The sequence below is a fragment of the Anolis carolinensis genome, chromosome 2 (genome assembly GCF_035594765.1).
Source record: "Anolis carolinensis isolate JA03-04 chromosome 2, rAnoCar3.1.pri, whole genome shotgun sequence".
In the NCBI taxonomy this organism is placed as follows: Eukaryota; Metazoa; Chordata; class Lepidosauria; order Squamata; family Dactyloidae; genus Anolis; species Anolis carolinensis.
In genome coordinates, this window is record NC_085842.1 from 273,094,253 (window position 1) to 273,117,804 (window position 23,552).

The 23,552-nt window shown below is 38.6% G+C and overlaps 1 protein-coding gene across 2 annotated transcripts in view; it reads left to right on the forward strand.

The window, feature by feature from the left end:
• pdzph1 (uncharacterized) overlaps positions 1–22,665 on the forward strand; it is a 60,454-nt gene extending 37,789 nt beyond the window's left edge. For both annotated transcript variants that reach the window (XM_062972216.1, XM_016994842.2), the window contains 6 exons: positions 3,529–3,707; positions 14,460–14,617; positions 16,289–16,331; positions 18,419–18,605; positions 19,036–19,171; positions 22,391–22,665. In XM_062972216.1, coding sequence (XP_062828286.1) covers positions 3,529–3,707; positions 14,460–14,617; positions 16,289–16,331; positions 18,419–18,605; positions 19,036–19,171; positions 22,391–22,490 — 803 coding nt within the window. In that variant the 3' untranslated portion in view covers positions 22,491–22,665. The remainder of the gene's footprint in view (positions 1–3,528; positions 3,708–14,459; positions 14,618–16,288; positions 16,332–18,418; positions 18,606–19,035; positions 19,172–22,390) is intronic.
• The last annotated feature ends 887 nt before the right edge of the window (positions 22,666–23,552 follow it).

Sequence of the window (23,552 nt, forward strand, 5' to 3'; positions counted from 1 at the left end):
GAAGCAATTAAAGAGAGATCAGAGAAACCAAATGGAATTTCTGTGGTTTTAGAGAAGCTGAAAGTGTCACAAATTTAATCTTTTTTAGCTTTAGAAAGTGAGCCTGCCTATGAACATTGCAACTTCACTGCATTAGAGAAGCTGACTTTGACAATAAGGGCAAAGTACTTTGGATATGTGGAGACTGATGGGGCAATAAGGTGACTGTGGACCAACAAAAATGATTGGGTTAGATAAAAGACCCTCATTTTCTCTGTATGCCAGCTAAAATGTCAGGGGGAAAGAGCACATTTAGCAATATTGCTTTAGGGGAGACAAGCCTCAAAGACAGATGGGTCCCAACAATAGCCTTCAAGACATCAATCTTCTATTTATGCCTGGTGTTTCCTCAAGAGACAAATCCATAGCTGGCTCAATAAATATATTAGCATGTCTGAGTATAGAAGACCAATATCTTATAGATCCAGCCAACATATTACTTGATGGGGAAGGAGAAATTGAAATTTGGAAACTTTTCCCTGGGACAGATTTAAAATCCAAGTGTTTTCTTAAATGCATGTAGAAGCGGCGGTGGCACAATGGGTTCAACCCTTGTGCCGGCTGGACTGCTGACCTGAAGGTTGGGTTGCTGACCTGAAGGTTGCCAGTTCAAATCCGTGAGATGGGGTGAGCTCCCATCTGACAGACGGCAGCTCTAGCTTACTGGGCCATGAGAGAAGCCTCCCAGCAAGATGGTAATATTTCCAGGTGTCCCCTGGGAAACATCTCTGTAGACAGCCAATTCTCTCACATCAGAAGTGACTTGCAGTATGTTCTCAAGTTGCTTCTGACACAATAAAAATGCATGTAAATAACTTCTTGAAGTCCTGAACTTCTCCATGATATGACACAAATTTTGGAAGGTTTGATAAATAAAAAGATATTAACAAATATATATTCGCACATACAGAATTAATAACTTATCCAATTTTCAAAAGAAATGTCTTTGGATATCATCTGAGAATACTCTCCTCTTTTCTATACCCTCTAACTGTCTGGATTTGGCAGCAACAGTCCGGATTAATTGTCTGTCCTCCTACATTTTCAGCTACTTTTCAAATGTCCCAGTTTCTTACACTTCTTTTATCTTTGGCCCTTTGTCCCCAGCTTCCTTCATTTGTTCTTATATAAAAATGGATGTCAACTTGATAAGTTTTTATAAACAATGAATAAGAAAATTTTTCACATTTTAGATGTCATTTTTGTAAATCTTAACAAATTCTGCTTTCAAATTTTGTTTGTGTCTCACACATTAATCACCGTGGACAAATTTGCTTTTGGACTCCACCACTATTGGCTATGCTAGTTACATCTTGTGGAAATTATGGGCTAAAAATATATGGAGAACTTCAGTTACCCACATTAACGTAAGTGATGGGGAAAAGCAAGTATTCCTACAGAGAAGTTGATCTGCTACCCCATTCCATATCCCCTGAGAGAGGCTTCCTCCAATTCCTCTTCCCCTCCCCCCTCTTTCTCTCATTCACACACATACATGCATAAATACACAAACTCTGTACCTCTCACTTTCTTGCAATGTGTAAATTATTTATTAGAGGAAGGGTGCCATGTAGCACTGATCCTATACAACACATTTGCTGGAAAATGCTTTTGGCAGGTGTGTAAAAGATCCTATGAACATAGGGAAAGATAATAGATAACTTAGTAAAACAGTATGGGCTCCCTTGGCTTCATAGTCAATGCCCAGGCAGAAGTGAGTTTGCACACTAAAGTTCTGTGTGTGATGATGACTCTGAAACCTGATTGCATATTTTTCTTTTTCTGTCTCTTCCAAAAATCAAAAGAGCGCTCTCTCTCTCTCTCTCTCTCTCTCTCTCTCCCTCTCCTCTACAGACATCACATGTATCTTCATCAGATTCCCAGCTCGAAAGTTACCCCCTCTCCCAAGTTTAATACCTATGTCATTTAAAAATGAAAAATACCCACCTATCATCTTTTCACCTTTAGAGCTTATTATCATGTTTCCCCAAAAACAAGACACTGTTTTATATTTACTTTTCTTCAAGAAGACACTGTATGACTTATTTTCAGGGGTTGTCTTTTGTTATATATTCATGGCCAGTACTCAAGCAGTCAGATGGTATGATGGACAGGTGCCTCCCTCTGTCCGGAGGGGGCTGCTGCTTCTGTGAGGGAGGGGACACTGTGGCGGCCAAGTCTGCGACAGCGAGAGAGGTGCTCCAGCGAGTAGTCCTCTGGCATCCTCTTCCAGCAGCAAGAGCACCAGCAACTACTCTGTGGGCAGGGTGGGGGCCCAAGTGGGTCCCACCCTCTTTGCCTTCTTAGAATCATAGAATAGTAGAGTTGGAAGAGACCTCATGGGCCATCCAGTCCAACCCCCTGCCAAGAAGCAGGAAATCGCATTCAAAGCACCCCTGACAGATGGCCATCCAGCCTCTGCTTAAAAGCCTCCAAGGAAGGAGCCTCCACCACAGCCCTGGGGAGAGAGTTCCACTGTCGAACAGCCCTCACAGTGAGGAAGTTCTTCCCGATGTTCAGGTGGATTCTCCTTTCCTGTAGTTTGAAGCCATTGTTCCGTGTCCTAGTCTGCAGGGCAGCAGAAAACAAGCTTGCTCCCTCCTCCCTATGACTTCCCTTCACGTATTTGTACATGGCTATCATGTCTCCTCTCAGCCTTCTCTTCTGCAGGCTAAACATGCCAAGCTCTTTAAGCCGCTCCTCATAGGGCTTGTTCTCCAGACCCTTAATCATTTTAGTCGCCCTCCTCTGGACGCTTTCCAGCTTGTCAACATCTCCCTTCAACTGTGGTGCCCAGAATTGGACGCAGTATTCCAGGTGTGGTCTGACCAAGGCAGAGTAGAGGGGGAGCATGACTTCCCTGGATCTAGACGCTATACCCCTATCGATGCAGGCCAGAATCCCGTTGGTTTTTTTAGCTGCTGCATCACATTGTTGGCTCATGTTTAACTTGTTGTCCACGAGGACTCCAAGGTCTTTTTCGCACACACTGCTGTCTAACCAGGCGTCCCCCATTCTGTATCTTTGATTTCCATTTTTTCTGCCGAAATGAAGTATCTTGCATTTGTCCCTTGCAGCATTGCCCCTTACCAGGGCTTGCCACTACTTCTGCTCCCTCCATTTGGGAAACTTTGGAGTGTCTTGCGCCCTTCCCTTGCTTGGGCAGGGAGGAGGGCATGCTGATTTGAGCTGGTAAGCCAACCACAGCAGAGGGAAGGGACAGCTGCCTTCTTTACCAATCCGCACCGGTGCACTACATATAAGCCACACCCCAAAAATAAGACATAACAGAAGGAAACAGAAATTTTACTAGAGTTGTCTTAGGCGAACAACTCACTCTGGGTTCTAAGATTTCCTCAAGAGCAAAGAGAAGAAACTTCATATGCCTCCCCCATTTTATTTTTATACCTTATATGTTAATCTTCTTGGCTTTGTAGAATTATCTTTAATTTGACATTTATTATATGATATTCTCACAACATTTTTCAGGTCCGGATATCTTGACCTTGTTGGTTGGCTCTGATATCAGTCGTTGCCCCAATACCCCTCGTCCAACATGTCGGGGATATCTACATAAAAGGACGCAGTCAGGTTTCCTGAAGGGCTGGAGGAAGAGATGGTTTGTGCTAAAGCATGATGGTTGCCTTTACTACTATAAACACAAAAAGGTAAGGCCCATGCATATATGTCTTGCTTATAATGTGGTGGATTCCAGAATTTCATATTCACATACAACTTTTAAGATTTCATGTATGTATAGAGATACTTTCAAAGCAGATAGTGTGTTCAGAACCTGACACAACAAGCAAATATGTCATTTATCATTTCAGCCATCTAATGGCCTCAGAAGCACATACATGCAGCTTTAATAGGCTTTCAATCTGTGTTTTAAATATTTATTATCTGCATAACCATTGCATTTTTATTCCAGCTTTTAGTGAAATTGCATGTACGGCTTTGTTGCAAAAGGGATAATGATATCTAGAGGAGGGCATTGTACACAGAAGTTCCAGGATCTGTTATTGACATTTGTAAGGCTGATATGTTCTTCAGGATCTAATGGCAGAGGCTGTTTATATATCTCAACTTTTGAAAATTGTCCATACCATTTGACAATAGTAAGACACTATTTCATTTTGAATTCAAATCATACTTAGATGGCTTGTGTATAGACATTACCTTTTGCTATTATCTGTTGTTGATATGTGCCTTTGAGTCATTTCTGACTTATGGCAACCCTAAAATGATTCCGTAACCAAATTTTCTTGGCAAGATTGTTCAGAGATGTGCTGTTTCCTTGTTTTGAATGGACTTGCCCAAGAACAGTCACCGAGTGGGTTTCCATGTCTGAGCGAAGATTCAAACTCTTGTCTCCTAAAGTCCTACTTTAAAACTCAAACTACTATATCAGTATTTATTTATAGGACAGTATTATCTACCATCCCATAAAGATGAACAGTCTTAATTTTTTACTCTTATTGAGCAATTGTATAAAAGGTGAACAGAAAGGCAAGGATGATGATGATGGTGATGATGATGATGATGATGATGATGATGATAATAATAATAATAATAATAATAATAATAATAATAATAATAATACAACTGGTGATACAAAATCCAGCATATATATTTCATTTGCTGTGTCATACTATGTCTTTGTGTCAATAATAATAACTTTATTTTTGTATCCTGCCCCATCTCCCCAAAGGGACTCAGGGTGACTCACATGGAGACCAAGCCCAAATGCAGCATAAAATCCAATATCAAAATGCATTTAAAACATGTAAACTTATAAAAGCAGGCATATAAAATACAATAAAAACATACTCAACCAACCAATAACCAAGGCGCAGTTAGCATATTCAAGACTGGAGTGAGGCAATAGAATGTATATATGTGAAATATCTTGCAACCTCTAGAGCTGGGCCAGAATAAAGTGCAATGTCTGGGTATAGGACAGTGTCAATTGTGCCAATTAGAGGCAAAACTTTCATGCTAGATGACATCATACCGGTAGTTTTGCCAAAAACCATTTTTCTGGACTCCTATATATCTTAATTTTTGTAGCTCATACCTTAGAGGGGGAAAACATTCTTATTGATTGAGGGGTGAAAACATTAGCTACTGCTTTGGCTTGAACACTGTTCAACTGTTCTTCACTACTCTTTGATCTTAGTGACAGAACAATATAATCCAGGACGCTTCTTCTGCACAGCATGAGTATCATCTTGCTAGAACCTTCTTAGAATCATAGAATAGTAGAGTTGGAAGAGACCTCATGGGCCATCCAGTCCAACCCCCTGCTAAGAAGCAGGAAATCGCATTCAAAGCACCCCCGACAGATGGCCATCCAGCCTCTGCTTAAAAGCCTCCAAAGAAGGAGCCTCCACCACGGCCCAGGGGAGAGAGTTCCACTGTCGAAGAGCTCTCACAGTGAGGAAGTTCTTCCTGATGTTCAGGTGGAATCTCCTTTCCTGTAGTTTGAAGCCATTGTTCCGTGTCCTAGTCTGCAGGGCAGCAGAAAACAAGCTTGCTCCCTCCTCCCTATGTCTTCCCTTCACGTATTTGTACATGGCTCGTGAAGGGAAGTCATAGGGAAGAGGGAGCAAGCTTGTTTTCTGCTGCTCTGCAGACTAGGACACGGAACAATGGCTTCAAACTACAGGAAAGGAGATTCCACCTGAACATCAGGAAGAACTTCCTCACTTCATTCTTAAAAACAATTACTTGTAAAGCTGTGTTGTTATTGTTGCTTTTAATAGTATTTCAAGGTGATATTACTTGTTCTTTATATATTAATCTGTATTGTTTAAAAAAGCACATAGGAATAATAAAAGGATAGCATAACATGTGGAAAGAAATTCCTGTTTCTAAAGCTCACCTTTAAAAGTTACTTCTGAAAGTGGTTATTTGTTGCACCAAGAAAAAAATCCTTTATATTACATTATTGTTAGAATTTATCTTGTCTACACTCCTGTTATCTCATGTTTTCTCATGCATGTTAACTTTTTCTTCATACTTTGAAGAGCCAGTAGTAACTTTAACTATGTCCAGGAGGTGGAGTACTTTGATCAAGAATATATCTCAAAATAGCGGCAATTTACTGGGTGTTCCAATATGAGATTGTCATTTGTCATCAGAATAGGGCTGAGGAAATTTAGTCCATTTAGCCATCTACTGCCCCAGGATATGGATGGTTATGATGTGGAGATAATGAAATTCAATTTTTAAGACGCATCCAGAATTGGACTGTTTCTTAATTTGTGTGTGTGTTACAAATTTCACTCCTCATATATTACTGCTGATTGTTATCAGATCTAGAAAGAGCAATTTCTCTAATGGAATACTAGGAACAAAAGGCTTCAAACTAAACAAAAATGACATTTACCCGATTGCTAATTGTTGTTGCTGTTTTTGTTGTATGCTTTCAAAACTACACTGACTAAACCATCGCATAGGATTTTCTTGGTACGATTCATTTAGAGAAGGTTTTCTATTGCCTCTCTCTTAGGATGAGTGCCTATGACTTGTCCAGAATCACCCAGCAGGTTTCTATAGTTAAGCAGGAATTCAAATGCTGGTCTCCCATAATCCTAGTCCAGCATTGAAATCACTACACCAAACAGGCTCTACTCCTAATTGTATTAATTACTTTTGAAAAGTAAAATGCAGGTATATAAGTCCCAATAGTGATCCAAATCCTAGCCTCCTGGGCAAAATGGAGGATGCTCTACAATAGTAGCTCCCAACCTTTGGCCCACAGACATTTCAACTCTCAGAATTATTTGAAAGTTAGTTAGGCTGGTGATGGCTTCTGGGAGTTGAAGTTCCAAATACCTGGAAGATCAAAAGATGGGAACCACTGTGGTACAGGAAAACCAGATGGCTTACCATTGCTTTCCACTTTTCTAGCCCCAAAACAAGACTGCTAGGTCCTTGACGAGAAGACAGCAATACAAATTCACATTTGTAAGATAGGCAAGGCACTGATATTCAACTAGATATTCAAACAAGTGTTCACTTTGGCAAATGCTGCTTTTTAAAAAAAAGCCTGCATATGTGTTTGTGCATGTTCATGTTAACAGTTGACTTATGGTGACCCCATGAATTTCAGGCAATTGAGCTTTATAATCTATTCAGATGTCATATGAGAAAGGAGCAGAAATTGTCACTCTGGCGCAGAACTGTAAAATAGCTTTCTAACCTTCTTACTTCCAGAGACAACATCCCAAAGGTAAATTATTTTTTAAAGTAAGTATACATGTCAGTCGGTGCCTCTAGGAAGCCTGAGGGCAAAGAGCTTGTCCAATGAAGTAGGAAATGACAACTCTGGAAAACAAGAGGAAGAACATGAGCTTCATCAGCATGCTATTGGGTCACTGAGACAACATAGGTCAACAGACCCTAGGCTAATAAAATATTAATATATGGCTTAGCCCAATTATTACCAGAAGGAATTGGGTTCTGTTATAATGAATCTAACATAGTTCTTCCTTATTTCTCAGCCCATTCATCTGTAAATCAGATGACACCTACACACACATCCCAAATCTAGCAAGCATAAAGTACAGGCAGAGATACAGACTTCTCTCATACGCATGCACATCCACTTGCCCCATTATCCAGGTGACTGCTTTACCTGAAGAAGTTGTCAACAGACAATCAGAACGGCAAGATGCCATTTATTCCATCTGCTGCACCACAAGGAGACACTGTCAACAAGCAATCAGAACAGAAGCTGAGAATAGTGCATTCAACACTAATCAAATTGTCTACACACTGTCATCTTTGACAGTACTGATCACTTTCCTGGAGAAATGAAATTGAGACTTGTGCTTGGGCTGCCCCGCAAAACTAATTGAGAAGAATTGAGAAGAGCCACCACCTCTCAATGTGTATGGAAACAAATGCAACCAGTAGGGCTGTGCGATCAATGAAAAAAACGTTTCGAAACTCCTTAAAAAATTATGGGGTGCCAGCACTTCATTTTTGAAGTGTTTCTAAAGTATCATTAGTGAAAATTCCATTACTATAACAAGAGTAACTAAATTTTGTTACTTTTTCATTATAGTAATTGTGCAAGTGGGGAAACTTCAGGGGCTCTCTTCTACCTCATTTTTACAGTGATTGGGGTGAAACTTGCGACAATGGTAGAACACATCTACCACTGTTAGCCCATCATGTTCCAGAATATTTAACATATTTTGGGGAATTTTCATTTTTTATAAACAAGATTTTTTTTAAAAACTACAAGAGGTGTTTCCTTGAATTTTCTCTGCAATGACACAAGATAACAGGGGATCATTTCCCACAACTATCAGAAATATTCATACAGCTATGGATTTTAGGGAATTTTTTTTAAAGCTTTGATAAAAACGTTTCTTATAGATCTTCTACTTAGAGATTTCTTCCCAGCCTAGCCCAGAGATTTACTTACTAGAAGTATCAGTCAATCCTTCTCTTTGCAGATTCAACAATTTATTGAAACTCTGGCTGGCTGTTGCTGTGGAGGGACAAATCTCTCCTCTATTCTGATTGGGGCTTTCTGATGTGGAGCAGAATTCTGGGAAATGCGGTTTAGAGCAAGACCTTCTGAATTATCTGGCATAGGGCTCCTCACCTTCCCAAACTAAATTTCCCAGAATTCTGTGCTTTCTCAGTCTCTTTTCCAGTGATCTCTGCTTTCTCCCTGCTGCTTCTCTCCTAATGGCGAGAGGCCATTAATTAAAGGAGAATGGCAGCCTTTTTGGTTTTGCTTTGCTTGCTTGCGCTGAAAATGAAACTGACTTTAGGAAGTTTCCGATGTTTGCAAAATTCAAACGAAAAAGTATTGGTTAAGTTTCATTTCTTAAGTTGAACTCTCAATCCACATCAAGGTGAGGAACTTCTGGGTCCTCCAGATGTTGTTGGATTGCAAATCCCATTATCATTCACCCCTGACTATCCCCCCCCCCCCAAAAAAAACCCAGGAAAGCTGGAAATGCTTACTCTGATTTAAGTCAACAAGATATATAGCTGTGCAGCCAATAAGGTCAATGAGAAGATATTCCAGAGTTCAAAAATCTAGCAAACTATAGGACAAAAATGATGGTGCATTCACTGACTCTTTTAGAAACCAACAACCTGTATTATTTTATTTCTTTTTCTCCTCACTTCATCCCCCAGGCAAGGTCTTGCAACATGGAGATAACATATAAAAATTCCAGGTAGAACTAATCCATGCCTCCTATCTCCTTTCCTAGTAAATCTATATTTTGCATGCTGTCCACTCTGCCAGAAGAAGCTGATGAGAGATGGACCGTGTTTGAGTAGCATCAGGCTATGTCCCTGCATGACAGTGAAGACATCATCCAGGATTTTCCAGGGGGTCTCTGCCGATCCTACAAGATGATGCCACAATTGTGGATCTGGCTGTAGAAACATAATCGGACATTACACTTCTGTCCTCCACACTCCACTGGTCATGTTGGGGGGCAGCCAGCATGCAAAAAGATTGATGTACAGGAGAGTTTGGTCATTGTGTAAAGGAGGTAGAGGGTTTTGACCAAAAGGTGAGATGCCAAGACTTAGTGTGCGTAATTCACTAACAGGTTATCAGCCACACAGACACAGACATATATATATATATATATACACAGAAAGACAGACATGCACAAGTTATATAGAAAGGCAGAAAATGTTTTAAATCACCTGAATTTCTTACAGCGCCCTCCATGCCCATATATATATATATATATATATATATATATATATATATATATATATATATATAGAGAGAGAGAGAGAGAGAGAGAGAGAGAGAGAGAGAGCGAGCGAGCCTTCTTGGGTTTAGACTTTTCACATTGTCTTGTTCAGTGATAGAATGTTCAGGGCCTTCTTTTTTCAAGCCTATGTATTCATTGCTAAATCTAAGTGCTTTATATAAAAGGCTTAACTATAAATAGATTTAGGTCTGAGCTATTCCTCCTAAAGGTACAATGAGAATTTGTTTTTTATTCTGACAGAGAGCTTTATCCAGCACAGGCAGAGAGTCGCCCCATTCTTTATAACCAGCCTGCAATCTGATTTCATTTGCAGAGCATCTCTGATGCCCATTGTTACTAAATGTGTTTGCTAATTAAACACTAACCTTCTATCTGAGTTCTCATCCACAAAAGCTTATGCCACAATAAATCTGTTAGCCTTCAAGGTGCCATGACTCATTTCTGGCTGCCCTTTGTGTTCCTCTGAAGTGATTAATTTTCTTTACTAATGGAAATCACAAACTGCATTTGCTGCGGTAGGGAGTGGCCGCCAAGCAGTAGCAAAAAGATGCATATAGCATACATATGCTAAAGCTCATCTCCTTTCTTTGTGTGCCATTGCATCAGAATATGAGACCACCCAATGAATGTGCTTTTTTAAAAAATATTTTTTATTAGGGTTTTATAGAGACAATTAGTAAAGTTTGTTATACAACGAAAGTGGGAGAACAATAATTTTTATAGAAAAGTGGGAAAAGATAGAGAATAAGGGGAAGAGAAAAAGATAAAATAAAAATATAATAATAATAATAATAATAATAATAATAATAATAATAATAATAAAATGAAGAAAAAAGGAGAGAGAGAAAATTCCAAAAAAATAGAAAAAAGAAAAAAAAGGTTGACTTCCATCTTGCTTTTACTGAACTTTGAGTTCATTTGTAGTCAGTATATTACTGTAATAATATAACAATACCTTTGTCTTCTTCTCATCTTGGAATTGGTTAACTTCAGCTGATGTAGGGTCTAATTTTATCTGTTTTAGATAATGTGCTTTTGTGTTGGGGGCTCACTGGCATTATGAACCATAGGTTTAAGGAAATGTTCCAGCTAACCCAAAAAAATGGCAAATAATAGCCAGTGTAGTGAAATGGCTTGAGCGTAGGACTATGACTCTAGAGACCAGGGTTTGATTCTTCATTCTGCCATGGAAGCCCACTGACATTCAATAAGTCACTCTCTCTCAGCCCCCCGCCCAAACCCCAAGATAGGGTTGCCATAGGTCAGAAAAGCACATAACAATGACAACAATAACAAAGACAAATGTAGGACCTAAATACCAGATTCCATGTGCCTTGCACAAAGGAAGGTGCTTTTCCATTTGGCCAAAGCTGCTGTTGGATTGAATTTGTTTAATAAGCCTCAGAGAGATGGAAAGGAACTTGGCTAGGAAGGCACCTTCCTTGCTCTCTCTTCCACTGGCAAATAAAAACCTTGCTATTCTGTCAGGCTTTTAGAACATTGCTGTGATAAGCTGTTAATGGTGCATTGTTAATTAATTCCAAAGAGTATTTAGTAGTCAGTGTGCAGTATTCACTAGTGTTTTTGTATGCATTTCATACAAAAAAATTGGAAATGATTGGAACTGAATTTCTCTTTTAAAAAGAAAAAACTTTGGGGCATGTATGGTTGTTTTAGAAGAGAATTGTGCTTTCTGGAGGGGTCCAAGTACATTTCAATACCCTTGCCATGGTTGTTTGTTCATTTGTTTTTCTAGTGGCAAGTAAGGGTATCGAAAACAGGGTTTCATGTGACCTACAGACTGCATATAGCTAACTCATGGTTTCCACTGTGACCAACAATGGTAGGAAGGTTTTTCCCCCCAAGAACCACATGGAGACACTACCAATTGAACTTCCAACGTTTTGCATGCAAAGCATATGCTCTTCCACAGAGCTGCAGCTTCCCCCTTGTTTCTGGTCAACCTTTTTAATAGTTATTTTTATGACTGACTAGCTTGGGTACCTGGCAATAACAGGGTTATTTGAAAAGGATATTGTTTGTTTTTGGATGTTAGGTAATATCAATTTGGTCTTATGTTACACTATTTCTTAGAAAAAAACTCAGTCTTTCCTGTTGTTTTTTATGAATGCTCCCATTAGAAAATGCATAAGGGTGTGGGTGAATTACAATTCCCAAAAATCTTGAGCCAATCCTCCCCACACTTCAACAGTATTAACAGCTGGCCATGTTGGGTCTGTGTGCCAAATTTGGTCGAGGTCCGTCATCTGTTGGGCTCAGTGTTCTTTGAATACAGATGAACTATAACTCCTCAATGCCAATGTCAGTCACCCCCAAATCCCACCAATATGCACAGTTGGACATGTTTGGTCTGTGTGTGCCAAGTTAATTCCAGGTCCATCATTGGTGGAGTTCACCTGCTCATAGGCTGCATGTAAACTATACATCCCAGTCCCTACAACTCCTATAAATCATGGTGAATTCTTCCCAAAACCTTCTCTCTAGTATGTTCACTTGCTGTGTGCTATAGAAAAGAATAGGAAAGGGTTAAGGGAGAGGCAGTGGGCGTGGTCATGCAAAGGGTTAAGGGAGAGGTAATGGGCAGAGTCATGCAAATTCCCCACCAGTGGAGAGAGAAAAGAACACTGGGATATGCTCACTGTAACCTGCAGTGTCAGTGGAGGAAGGGCTTTGGTGGCTCCCCAGCACTGTGGGTTAAAGCTGTTTGTGGAGGCCGGAGGCTCCGTGTAAGCAGACACCCTTGCCGCATACACACATACACATTTTCACTTTTTTATGTGTATAGATTTAGATTTCTGCTTCTGTAATGAGAAGACATCACTTTCAGTTTTCTTATGGAGAAAAGAAGCATTACTGGAATATTGAAGGTTGTGTTGCTTTAGAAACTGGGCAAGAGATAAAACACCATGTGTAGCAAAACTCATCATGTTGTCTTGTTGTAAACAAGAATTTCATATTTTCAGAATCGTTCCTTAGAAGAAGTAACAGCTTTCCTTTGCTGACATTGTCTTAAAAGAGCTAACCGGGGAAACTTATGTTTATGTATTAGCTGAGCGACAACTACAGCTAAACTTAGCTGAGCTAAAAGTGGAAGAAGCATTTTATTCTGCCCATTTTCTGACAATATTAGGGAAAACTCCTATGCATCATGGAAATGCATGCAAATTACTTTTCGATTTATACAACATTTTGACACTCACCTGCTACATTATTATCTTACCTCGTCTGTGTCATAATATTTTTCTAAATTAGTACAACACATCAGAGTAATTTGATAGTATCTTGTTGAGAAGTCCAGCAAAGGTTTAAGGGATTATTGAGTGGAAAATATTTTTCAGATTTGAAGAACAGAAGAATCAAATAATATGTAGAAGCTTATTTAGCAGTAAATGGTTGAGAAAGTATGATATGCTACTCCCTACAAGGAATAGCCAGAAAGTTAGAAGTCACTTGTCTACCCTGTTTATTATTTATTTAAGATATGTCCATTCTAGTTTAGTTTAATATGTTTAGTTTGTAGTTGCTGTGTAGTTTTATCTTGCATGTTGGTTTATCTAGTAAAAATAGTGTGTGTTTATAAAATTATTTTGAAGGAAATGCATGTAAATTACTAACAGAACATTATCTCTTTACTCAAACATATGTACTTAGATGTGTATCAAAGTAACCATTGTAAAAAAAAAAACTGATCTGAAAGGTTACGGTTGGATAATCATAGGCAAGATCTATGTAAGGGTTCCAGTTTACCAGTATTTGACTGGAATGCTGTATGTGGGTTTTTCCATAACACTCTCTGAAATTACTACACAAGAGGCTGGAGAGAACACTGAATCTATAGGGTTAATTTTTCATTGCAATCTATTTTTTTTTTGTATGCATCATTGCCAATGTTATTATTTCAAATGGAAGCATAGCAGCCAACCCTACATTTTTAGCAGCTGGCTGTCAATCATAAAACCAAACCAACTTTGTCAAACAAGCCCCCAAGTTTCACTTAGGGTTTGGATGGAAGGCATGATAATGTCTCATCTCTGAATCACTGTATAATTTTATTATCAGCTTATTCTCCCACCATCTGTTGTAAAGCCTGCAGATACCATAGTGGTAGCAATGGCAGAGGTGGAGGAATCTGGCCAAAGAATCAGAAGAACGGTGGATTCAGTCTGGGCCTCCTCCGTTCCGGCTGTGCTAAAAGAAAAACAGAACTATGAATTTTTCAGAAAGGGGCAAGAGCCAATATAAAGTAGCATAAGACTTCTATTGCCTACCTAAGGGTGCATTTACACTGTAAAATGAATGCATTGACACCATTTTAACTATCACGGATCAATATTGTGGGATTATGATTTTGCAAAGTCTGCAGCCTTCTGCCAAAGAGTTAGCATTGAGCAATGGCAGCTAAAGTGGTATCAAACTGCATTAATCCTACAGTGTAGATGTACTATGAATCACATCATCGCAGTCCTGTGGAATTTGATTCCGAACTTCTGTTCTCTGTAAGTTTGCAGTCTTTGTTTGTTTTTTGTAATTGTAATAAAAATGGGAGATTATTTTCAAGTAGTTTTCTTTGCCAGTCCCTGTCCCCTGATTTTTCTCCAATAGTTTTGTCTAATGGCTTTTTCTTTGTTGCAGGATGAAGGGAAGAGTAGACCCTTAGAAGTGACCAAGTTAGAAGGGGCTGAAATTGGCATGGACAGCAGCCTTGGCAAACCTTTTGTATTTAAGTGTATTCCTCAAACGGGAAACAGGACTTTCTATTTCTGTGCCACATCAAACCAAGAGATGAAGAGGTACATAATCCTCTGAAATTCATTTCATCCTTTCCTTTTTTTAAAAAAAGTTTGCAAAGTAAATCTTGTATATTAAGGTCAGTTGTATAAATATATCACTTTTGTGCTGGATATCTAGTATTGATGTGGGATATGATACTGAGGTTTCTTTTTTACAAGAATCTTTCCATATAAGCATTTTTTTTCTCCATTTGTTCCCTCTTGGAGTTAGTTTTCTTTGTTCTTTAATATAAGAAGAGTCATGCTGTAACAAAGCAAAAGCTGTTCTAGTTCAGCATCCTCTTTCCCAGAACAACCAGCCAATGCCTCTGGGAAGGCCAGAAGTAGGACACAACCCAGGCTCCCTTGCTCTTCTTTCCCATCAACTCATACCCAGAGGCATGCTTCATTCTAGGACTCCAGTGCATGTGCATTCCCAATATATTCTGTACATATGCAGTTTTTCTCTTTGGTTGTTAATCCGAAGAATTACTTTAAAGCAAGGTTCATTTAGGAACACAGACAGAGAGAGAGCAACCAGAACGTTAATGCACTCAGAGTCAACTGTGCCTCCCTCCATGCACTCATAATTTAATATACGGCTATGTATGTCTATCTTTCAAAAGCAGGAAAAATGTGTGACCTAGCAAAGTATTTCTTCATGCTTTTATTAGAAATGCTGTAGAGGATATTAGTACCTGTTTTGCAAGATACTAACTTCACTTTGAACCTAGCCCTAGATAAAATCTAAAATTGAAGATTCAAGACCAAACTAGTGTGAGCTGAGTCCCCCAGAATCATATGTAGTTGAGCATCATCTAACATTATGAATTAGATGTGTGCTTAGTAGTTAAGTGCTATGAAATATTAAGGCATCCTTTGTTGAGACCACCCCACTCTCAAAGAAAAAAGCCAGACTGCCTTCAGTCTACATTATACTCGCTTACTTAGGAGTAAGCTACACTGAATACATGGAGAGCCCTTCTAAATACATATTGTGCTCATAAGAGTAGTCATATTTAAGGATGTTGTAATATAGTATCACTCATGTATTGTGTGACTGGTACCATGGTTTCATTTATCCATACTAGACAAAAACTCATGCCTTCCAGAATGATTTTATGGTATGCTTCTGTCAATTGCTAGAGAGATGTCCTCTGTAGTCACTTACTGATCCTCCAACATGGCTTCATGATATGATTCCACCAGAAGTCATTCATTCAGTGGGGTTTGCTACTATCCATGGTTTTCTATAACTGTGTTAAGTCCAGGTATGCATTTTCCACAAATGCAGGAGATGTACCACAATACTGCTGGGATATGAATTTATGCTGCCCCTGCAATAAGGAAAAAACAGTAAAAATGTCTACCAGTGTTGACCTCCTCTTAAAAACAGTACCAGGATCCCTGTGGACTTGATCTCCATTCCTATTACATGTATTTGAATTAATTTGATTGGCATCTGAATTAACTAGATTGATATCAGAGCCTTATTTGAACACAGCATCTTCCACTTGTCCTGAATGCACTGGGTTAGCAGGTAACTGCCTTACTTTGTTTAATGGTAGGACCAGATCTGCTACCAAATATTTTGTTATGCAGGCCATTACCATGTGTCCTAAAGTATAGAATGATTTCTATAGTATTTTTGCTTGCCAAGCATGCTTATTGTATCTGTTTATTTCCCCATAGATGGCTAGAGGCAATGGAGAAAGCTGTGCATCCTGTTCATCAGGTAAGATTCAATTTCAGAATCACCAGTATATCAAGATAACAGATTTTCTCCAGTCCTTCCCCTTTCTCTACCACTTCATTTGTTGGAGTCTTTATATCACCCTCTGCAAAATAGTGTATTCATTTTTCATCTTATTTAGGGGTTACTATTCCAATTTAACAAGTTATACATACAATAGATCTTACACACTATGAAAGACATGCATTTATCTTCCCAAAGTCAATGAAAGAGGCCTATGTTGGTCCTTTACCCTATGTGTGCACACACAGTAATCCAAGAGTCCAAGTAGAGTTAACTGCCATGCTAACTCTACAATTACTCTCATGTGCCACCTTAAAAACTATTGGATGTTAGGGATGGAAAGAATGCTACTAAAAAGAAAATACATTTGCTAAAGTGTACAGCAAGTTCTACATAAAACCAAAAACATTCAAGCAGATAAATATAAGATCTATGCATAATTTTAAAATAGGTTAAGTGTCATTAAGAGCAGTACAGAAAGAGGTTTACTTGTTGGGAAATATGATTATATGCTATTTCTGCCTCTAAGTAATTTTAACTCCTTGAACAACAAATTATTGTGATTACCTTTTCTTGTCACATTACATTTAAGATAACTGTGTCTTCATTCCTTTTTATACGAACAGATAAGAGACATAATTACATAACTGATTTTTCCAGTAATTTCTGTTTTCCATTTTCTTCTTTAAAAAAAACCCAAAAGGAGCTATCAGAGCACAGTTGCAATCGTTTTATGTTTTATAAGCTTCCAAAAGATTTTTAGAATAATAAATTTCCTAAAGCCTGGACACTGACCACATTCACAGATGAGGGCAAGCTTTACTATAGTTTGCTGATATCTCTAGTTTGTTGTGAGGTGCACATCTGCCTCTACTAAGAGGCCATGGTTTGTTAATGAACTACAAAGCATAATTTGAATCCATAATTTATTGTTGACTCATGAATTCTGGCTTGCTTAAATCCAACCTATGAGTTCAGCACTGCATTATGCTTTGCACAAACCATTGTTTATTGTGATCATTTAAATTTTCCCACCATGTCATCCTAATGTGAAAAGAATGATGCATCTGTTCCATGAATATGGTGTATCACTTATAAGCTCTTCCTTACGTCTTTCTACAGTACAAAATAGTTCATAGTGGAAGGTTAAATTAGGATAATGATATTTCCAGAAGTATTGCCTATTCCCAGGCATACCAGAAGTCCCAGAAATATAATTTAAAGGAAAACAGATAATCTAAGGCACATTCTATATTGTAAAGTTTCTCTCAAGGGACTGTTGATGGACAAAGACATACCATATGTTCCTACATTGCTTACAAAGTTTGTAGATAAACAAGCACATGAGTTTGATGAATGAATTGAAATAATATGGTCTATATCTTAGTCATCAGGGCAGTATAGCCTTTAGATATATTTCCTCGTGAGATGGCAACTTTTTTTAATTGTCAAGGGTTCTGTTATTGTTTTGAGACCTGTTCTGCATAATCAGCCATAGAGACAGTCTCATATCTTCCATTACATAGCATAATATTTGAGCAATAATAGATGTCATATCATAAAATCATAGAACTGTGGAGCTGGAAGAGACCACAAGAGCCTTCTTGTACAGCCCTTTGCCAAGCAGGAATACACATTCAAAGCTCTTCTGACAGTCATCCAGCCTCTTTTTTAAAACTTCCAGAGAAGGAGACTTCACCATATTGCAAGGCAGCATATTCAATTTTCAAACAGTTGTTATCGTCAGGAAGTTTTCCCCTGATGTTTACATTGAATTCCCACTTTGAATTTCATGTTCCATGTCTTATGAATAAAACTAGACAATTTATTAGTAATAGGATCGAACAGGAAGTAGTCTGTAAATTTCTGTGATTTGGGGAGGGAAGGGAGGTTGGATGAGATAAAATCAAGATATATTTTATGATTTATTACTGTACTGTAATATTACATGTATTGTTGAAATGTTATACAATTATTTTTAGAAAAACGTATTTTAGGAAAATTTATAAAGCTTTTAACCTCTAACACTGCAGGAAAAGTGATATTTTTCTAATCCAAACATACAGAACCATGTATGGGTAGATGTGACCATGCACAACACGAGCCTTCCACCACTTGCTATCAAAAACCCTGAATGCCTGGGACTTCTTCATCAACTGGACAAAAACAAGGACATGTGGGTTCAACACTACTGCATCTTGAAAGATGGCTGTTTATACTTTTATGCCAGCATACGCTCTACACATGCCCTTGGTAAGTGGTAGGTTTTGTCTTCTTTATTTAATAAAACATTGAGTCCTTCCCAGTTAATGCATAAAGGCAAAACATCAGAATTACATGGCAAAAATGACAAGGTTTTTATGAAATCAACAAGCCTCACCTATTGGCTTCCTTCATATAAGCCTGGCATGACCCGGGCTCCTTCACACTACACAATTATGGTACTATGATTCCTCTTTAATTACCATGACAACATGGCATCCCTGGACCTATAACTTGATGAGGTATGTGTATTGTATGTTACATGGAACCAAAGCATTAATGCTTTAGTATCTTCAGCAAAGATTTTTCATACTATGCTGGAAATAGCAAGTACTGAATGTAGAACCATCACTATGCATAATTTCTCCTCTGTCACTCAACAGTGACTTTCCTCTTCTCCTTCCTTCTTTTCTTCCTTTAGGTGGGATATACTTGCAGGGATACACTGTGAGTGAGCAGGCCCTTGGCTCCAGGAGATCTGTGATTGAAGTGAAAGCACCTTCTGAGGAGTTTAAAACTTTCTATTTGTGTGCTGAAAGTGTGAATGAAAACAAACGGTAAGATATATATTATTATTTTATTCATTGGATTCATACATCACCTTTTTCCCCAGAATATATATACTTTTTTGCAATGTCCCTCATCTAAGATGTCTTTTCCTAGGCCCCATCTACAGTGACAATCAGTACCATACATTCCATTTATTTATTATTATTTATTTGCAGTATATTCCACCCTTCTCACTTTGAAACGGATTCAGGGCAGATCACAATGCAAACATGGCAAACATTCAATTCCATTATTAGATATTCAGCACACAGACAGACAGACGGTAGAGGTGATTCAATATTTTTCCAACTTTCGGCTTCAGAAGGTTAGCTCGAATCTGGCCACAGTGGGAGCTGTCGCTTCATCTACTAGGACACCAAGTCCTTTTGATCATAATATTCCTCCTTGCTCTTCAGCTCGCTATCATAAATTAAATTAAATTAACCTCCCCGCATTAAGCGGTCCCTAATTTCTCTACTTACAACTGCAGCTGTTTTTGAATTGCTTAAGTGGACTGTAAGCTGGGCTATTAAACAGTTGGAGGCTCAATCCAACCATGGGCTTTGATCTCATGACCTTTTGGTCAGCAGTGATATATTGCTGCTGACTATTAACCAGCTGTGCCACAACCTGGCCCATTCAATGGGACTGAACTGCAGTAATGCGAGGCAAGGCTACTTAATGTAGCCTTACCCCACATTACCCAAAGTCAGGGGAAATTCCAAATTCTGACTCAGCATTTAGACTTTCCTCCAACTGAAGGGCATTGAGGACAGTTGGACTGGTTCCCAAAGGGGACCATCCACAACTATCCCCACTTCCATCCCACTATCCCCAGGCTTGGGCGGGTCAGTAACATTGGATGTCAGTCCCCTTCCTCCCCCACTCCCCATGTTGCAGTGGTCTCTGACCATGACATGGGATTTATATGTTCCTCATTGCTTGCCCTGACATCAGCTGAGATGATGGGGAGCATTGGGAAGGGAGGCAAGAGGAGGGGTATTTTCTCCTCTCTCCCTCAGTGATCCATTGTTCTGGCTGATATTGGGGCAAGCAACAGGGCACAAGTAGGTCCTCTGTCATGGGAAGAGATCACCGTAACACAAACACAGGGGGCAATTAGGGTGGCTGCCGAAGTGGTGCTGAACGATGTTCTTTTGGGGACTAAGTCATAGGGACTCCTCTCTACAGTCGCTGCAACAGCAGGCAGAGTCCCTGTGCAGACACTTATCAGAGCAATCCAGTGTCCAACATACTGGATCAACCCTGAAATATGTGTCTGCATAAATGTGCCTTTAGTTTCTACCTGCCTATATCCACACTTTCCTTTAACTGTAGATCAGATCAAAAAAAGAGGAAAGTGACCTTGGAGTCATTGTCTGGGTGACTGAATGTCTTCCAGTAGAAATAAAATATGCTCTGAATGTTGATGGCACAATTAGAGGCATTTTAATATCTGTAGTGCAAGATGAATTTGAGTCCAAAACCAATAGAATTGAATTAGCTGATACATTCTTATTCAGCACTTTCATCCTAGAGCTTTCTTTTGAAGTCTTTTGTTTGAGAATGGGTCCTTTCAGGTCACATAGGAGAGGAAGTAGAAACAAATGTGAGTTCTGCCTTCATAAAATCCTGGAATTCTAAAAGAACTTTTTGGGAACCTAAAAAATCAATAGAAACATATATGCAAATGCAGGAAAATCTACAAATAACAAGATCAACACTGTAGAATCGGGCCAATGCATTTGGACTAAGTAATGACTAAGGTACATCACAGCTGTCAGAGCCTGAATGTGAATGACTGGAAGTAGTGTAGTTGCTTGTAACATAGTTGTTTGTAGTGTATTGGAAGAGTAGATAACAAGAAAACAACTTCATTCCATTTAAAAAATAATGGAATGAGGGAAAATAAAATTACTTTAACATTCTACCTTCATTTAAAATTACCATGAAGGGGCATCTTAGGGCCATTTTGCCAAAAAAAATTCAATTTTTATGCTATTATAAATCTTACCTTTTCCCAAAAGTAAAAAAAGTAATAATTAAAAAACAGTGTTGCAATGAGCAATTAATTTTTAATGCTAGGATGAGAATGAATTGCTCTAGAAAAAACCTTTGAAGCTGTGGTATTACTGATGACAAGATCTAATCATATGATTAGTGTGAATCCAACTCAAAGAATTCAGCCCACTTTATCAACAGAACAAATGTGAACATGGTTTTTGGCAAGTTGAATGTTGTTGCAGACTTACAGAAAATATAGGTCTTATTTTGGCTTAACTTGCCTCAGCTTTCATACATTTCCAGACCTTGGTGACTTGCAGACAAGTCTGGTGTCTGTCATGTACAAAAATATTGAAATCATCAGGCAGCGTTCTTTGGCTTCAAATTCCATTTTCTAACACAGAGGGGGGGAAATATATAGTGACATGCTAGCTCTGTGCTTTCTCTCATCACCCTTTTCATGTTGACGACAGAGGCCTGAAGAAGAGATCCTGTTCTAGTCATGGAGAATCTCTTTTCCATGGTTGGAATCATCATAAGCAGAAAAGCTTCTCTACTTAAAATGCAAGATGTACCCACAACAGTGGTTGCAGGAAGTGGAGCTAGTGTGTTTGTGCATGTCCTCGCTCCTTGCATGTTGTTGACATTTTTCTTCTAAATGCAGCCTCCAGAACAACAATTGGAACCATATGGCAGTCCAGATATGACTGGGCTGCAGTCTCCATTATCCCTCACCGTTGGCACTTATAACTAGAGTTTATAGGATTTACAGCTTCAGTAACTGTTTATAGAATCATAGAATGAGTTGCAAGGTACCACATGGGTAATCCAGTCTAACCCGTTCCCATGCAGGAAAACACAATCAATACACATTCTTTGCCCTGGCCCACACAATGTTTTTAGTGTCATGTTGTTATTGTTTTGTTGGTGGTGGTGTTTAAAGATGCCTGGGTTGGAACTGCATCAAAAAATAAGAATTTGTAGAATGCAATATGGCAGCACATGCAGAGAATTATGTTGAAAACTAGGACTACATTTGCATTCCTCCTAACGATAGTTTACAAACTTTGCAAAGCTGCCAGCCATCACTATGTATGGAATAACATTCACTGTACTATGACTTGTTTATATGTTGTATTCATGCCACACTACTCTAAGCTCTGTTTATCTCACTGTTACACAAACATTGTTAATTTGGTGTCCTGCCTTTTCCTCTCTTCCAGGTGGATTAATTCACTGAAAGCTTCTGTCAGTAAGTGGCTTCCATTAAACCAGGCCATTCAAGACTTCATGAACCGGCCATTGGAGGAGACCAGGATGTGATGGCAGTCTAGCCTCTTGTGTACTATTTCAGAAAGAGGAAGCTGGTACAAGCGAATGTCTTTATTGAAAAATAATATAGTAACATTTGACAATGGTGTGGGCTACAACTCTCATGAGTTACACATTACACAATTTTGTAAACATTAGTAAATAAACAAAAAGTCATGCACTTGAATTCTTGTCTTGTTGATTTGGTTCTTGCAAAACCCTTTGGAGGATCTACAGTTAAGCCCACAAAATATGTCATGATTGTATTGTCATTCTAGAAAACATTGTTCTCTTAGGGGAAACAGAAGGTTTAATGTTGCTTCTCAGTGGAATTGTTCTGTCCTTTTTCACCACATCTTATTGAATAAAACTGCTGCTGTTTCTCGTCATTCCAAGGAGTTTAAAGTATATTTGGAAGCCAACACTAATGGTCAATTTTAAGTTATAAATAGAAGCATATAATTTTGTGCTCACACACTTCAACTGACTTGATCATAGGTATATCTTGTCACTGTAATACATTGCTGTTTTTCACAGTACTGGAATGGTATTCTCTGCCCATTGTTTCTTCCAAATTCTTATGGAAATCATAAAGGAATATTCCAGTATTATTTTTCAAATGTTTTCGGCAGTATCCAATGATTGTTCAAGGAGAAAGCAAAACTTCTCCAAAGAATCAGAAAGTAGTAGTCACGCTATTGTTGCTAAAGAACTGGGGGAAATTGTCCATCTTAGTTCAGTGACATATTTTAAGCCACATAGTTTCACATATTTTCAGATGAGGGGTTCAGATTAAACTAACCCTAACAGAAACCTTTCACAACATTTTCCAGGGCTGTAGGAGATTTTTCTGAAAGATTCAAATGAGGCTTCTGCATCAACAGAAATACTAGCAAAATGTGAGGAAACTTTGCAATGTTCCTGTCATTAATTTCAAGGTTCTGCAGATTTCAGAAGCTCATTCACCTAAAACTCAATTTAAGTAATTCTATGCAAAGTATAGCTTCAGTATCATACATTCAACATCCATATCAAGAAATCAGAGAATGCTTACAGGATTAAATTGACAGTGCA